This window comes from Corvus brachyrhynchos, unplaced genomic scaffold, assembly GCF_000691975.1.
Source record: "Corvus brachyrhynchos isolate BGI_N302 unplaced genomic scaffold, ASM69197v1 scaffold56, whole genome shotgun sequence".
Taxonomy (NCBI): domain Eukaryota; kingdom Metazoa; phylum Chordata; class Aves; order Passeriformes; family Corvidae; genus Corvus; species Corvus brachyrhynchos.
In genome coordinates, this window is record NW_008238664.1 from 5,919,046 (window position 1) to 5,921,992 (window position 2,947).

The following is a 2,947-nucleotide window of genomic DNA, read 5'->3' on the forward strand; positions in this document are numbered from 1 at the left end:
AGAGTGGGAGGAAGTAACTGAAGGAATGACAGGATTTGGGTGGTCAGGGAGAGGGGAGTGGACATCTTCCCTCTTCTACTTGCAAGTAGTGGAACCTGTTGATCCCTGCTCTTCTTGCCCTTCACATGCACTGAGCTGTGGGGGGTCCTATGTTATTGTCTGCCTTTTGGTCATGCATTCAGCTTTTATGGATTTGGGCCCTCTTAGGATGTGTGAGGGCCTCTTTTCTTTGCTTCCCAGTCTGAGTGGAAAATGCAGGGCCTCATTCATTCTTCAGAGAAGGTCTGAACTGCTGGATCCTTTGGGGCCCTGTCATTGTGCACCCTTTTGCTCCCTGCCTGCACGTGTCCCCATCCCTTCCGGCATGTTCTGAACTTCTTGTTGGCCTCTGTAGGGATCTTGACAGTACTCCAGATTTAAACATCTGAAAAATGGGAAGGCACAAGCCATCCCTTTGTACTGCAGGGAATCTGGCCAAGCTTCCAGCCATGAGGGAAGCTGGATGGCTGGCTCCCTGGAGGCTGGGGGTTCTGCACCAAAGGGAGATGAGACGAGAGAAGTCATTGGAAGGGGGGCATGGGGTTGGAGCTGAGCCTGCTTTGTGGGGCAGCTGCAAAACTAAGGACATGCATGGCCTTCCTGTGAGTTGCCTCCTGTGGGAAATGTATGCAGCTGCAGCACTGAAATCCTGTGTTGGATCCCATAAGGTACAACATGTGCTTTTCTTCAATGGCATGCTTGAGGATGTGGAGAGGGACCTGTGTCTGTTCCTTGCCACTTCCCCTGCTTTCCCTGTCTTTTGTCATGGCTCAGCCTCCAGTGCCTTGCACAGTGAACTTTGCTGTGGTCCATCCATGTGGACCGCTCACAACAAATACTGGAGGAAAGGTTGCAGGGGTTGGTGCCGTGCTCCTGGTGGGGTTAGAGATAGGGGGACATGCCTGTGTGTGTCATCTCTGCTGTTGTTTTGTTCAGGACTTGGGGGTTTGCTGGAATTGCTAATTTGCTGAGCTCTCTAAGAAGGCACCAGCACATTCCTGGGCCAGTGAACAAGGAGACAGTAACTGGGCTCACTCACCCGGTCCCTGATGCAAAGGGATGGCCGAGTTCTCGTGGGGGCTGCATGAACAGACCCGGTACAGAGAGAATGCAGCATTTCTTGCTGGATCAAGTGTTGTGTCTATGAAGCTTGTCTAGTTTCTTTCCCAGTCTTATCAGTCTTTCTAATAAAAGCTGTTGTCTCTCCTTCCAAACTTTGCCTTGCTTTTATAGCCTTAGTCTGTTGCAGCTCCAGCGCAGCCAATGGGAGGAGTGGTTGGAGAAGGTAGCATCTTTGTCTTATTTCTTTTCTTTTATTCCAGGACATCTGCACTGGGGCAGAATTAAGGTAGTTTGGGTGTTTGGCTTGAGAATTGCAAATGTAACGCTGCATTTTCCAAATTTCTAACATTTGAAATTTTTTTTAACCTTTACTTTTCTTGAGAATAAAATGCTCTTCTGTGAAGAATATGTGCTTGCAGCCTTAACTTCACTTAACAGAGGTTTATATTGCATGATGGGAACATCTTACTACTTCAGTTATTTACTGGAGACGGGAAGAAACCTTAGAGAAAACCACCACCTCTTTACTGCCTCAACCCCGCCTCACATGAGTTTCCAAGGGCATATTTGCTGATTTGCAGATGTTGAGGGGGAAAATGGGTAGCAACTTCCCACTTGTGGACATCAGAAAAGACTTCAAGAGCAGGGAATTTACTTGGGTAAGGACAGCTGAGTGAGTCTGATGGGGATTTTTGGGACACATTGTTAGCACAACCTGATCTGAACACTCAGTCTCTGACTCTCCTCCCAATAGGGCCTTGTGTTTTTTCTCTTCTTCCATTTAGGATGCCTGGGTTTTTAGAGAGGGTGTGCAAGTAAGCAAGCTTTCAGCTGGGCTATCAAAGCTCCAAGGGGTAGAGAGGGCAGTGATCTCTGCCAAATGCATTAGTAATGAATATTAAGGAAAACACCAGGGGGTGGGTTATAGAGAAATTGGATCATGTGCCCCTGGCCTTTAGTCCTGGCCAGTTTGGAATTTGGTAACTTCTTGGCCACAGGTTTCGTGTTGTTCCTGGCTGCTGTATGTGCTTGCCAAATCTGACAGTCAGACTGGGCACTGGCCCTTAGAATGTATTTCAGCCATTGGTGAGCCACTGGAGAGTGGGAACAAAAATGAAAGAGCAAGTGCTCTTCAGACTAGAGCCTCTCCTTGCAGAAAATTGGCGTACTTGTTTTCCGTGATTTATACAGCATTGGTTTTGCCATGTTGTGCTCTATTTGCCTCCTGCAAGAGACTCTCCTGGTGACTGGCTCTGTTCTTCTCTCATCACAGACTGCTCTATGGACCTGCAGTGCCTCCCAGCTCCTGTGGCCACCTCCATCCCTGTGAACGAGGGGCTGGCCCCTTTGCCCTCTGACTCAGATGCAAAGGGCTTGCCCACCTCGCTTCCTGCTGCCAGCTTGCTCCCATCTCCAGACTGTGTACCCTTGCCAGTGCCTGAGAACGTGGAGGACTTCACAGATGGGGACATCATTGGGGAAGAACTAGACTCCCTCCTGGATTCCCTTGCTGAAGGGTCACCATACCCTCTAGTAAGAGTGGGCACTGCATGGGTCCCCTGCTTCTTTGTTCCAAATAGGTCCTTGGAGGTCCTTGGAGCATGACGACCTTGGAGCATGCTGCCTCTCTTTCTCTTTCTGTAATTCTTTTCTCCTATCTCTTCCTCTGGCAAAACTCATTCATTCTTTCCTTTATTTCTGCTACTGTGAGTGTGTAGAGTCCTCCTCCAAGCCTGCTCTGCTGTGTGCAACTTCAGGGAGCTGTCTCTCAAAAGATACCCAAAGTACCCCTCCCCTGACATCTCCCTCAACCTGGCCTCTCATGTCCGTGAAGTTGAAGCAAGTC

General features: G+C 49.1%; 1 protein-coding gene across 5 annotated transcripts in view; it reads left to right on the forward strand.

Moving 5' to 3' along the window:
• The window catches only part of ZC3H7B (zinc finger CCCH-type containing 7B), a 48,539-nt gene that overhangs the window by 17,320 nt on the left and 28,272 nt on the right, over nt 1-2,947 (forward strand). For all 5 annotated transcript variants that reach the window (XM_017737762.1, XM_017737765.1, XM_017737763.1 and 2 more), the window contains one exon: nt 2,375-2,634. In XM_017737762.1, the coding sequence (XP_017593251.1) occupies nt 2,375-2,634 (260 nt within the window). The remainder of the gene's footprint in view (nt 1-2,374; nt 2,635-2,947) is intronic.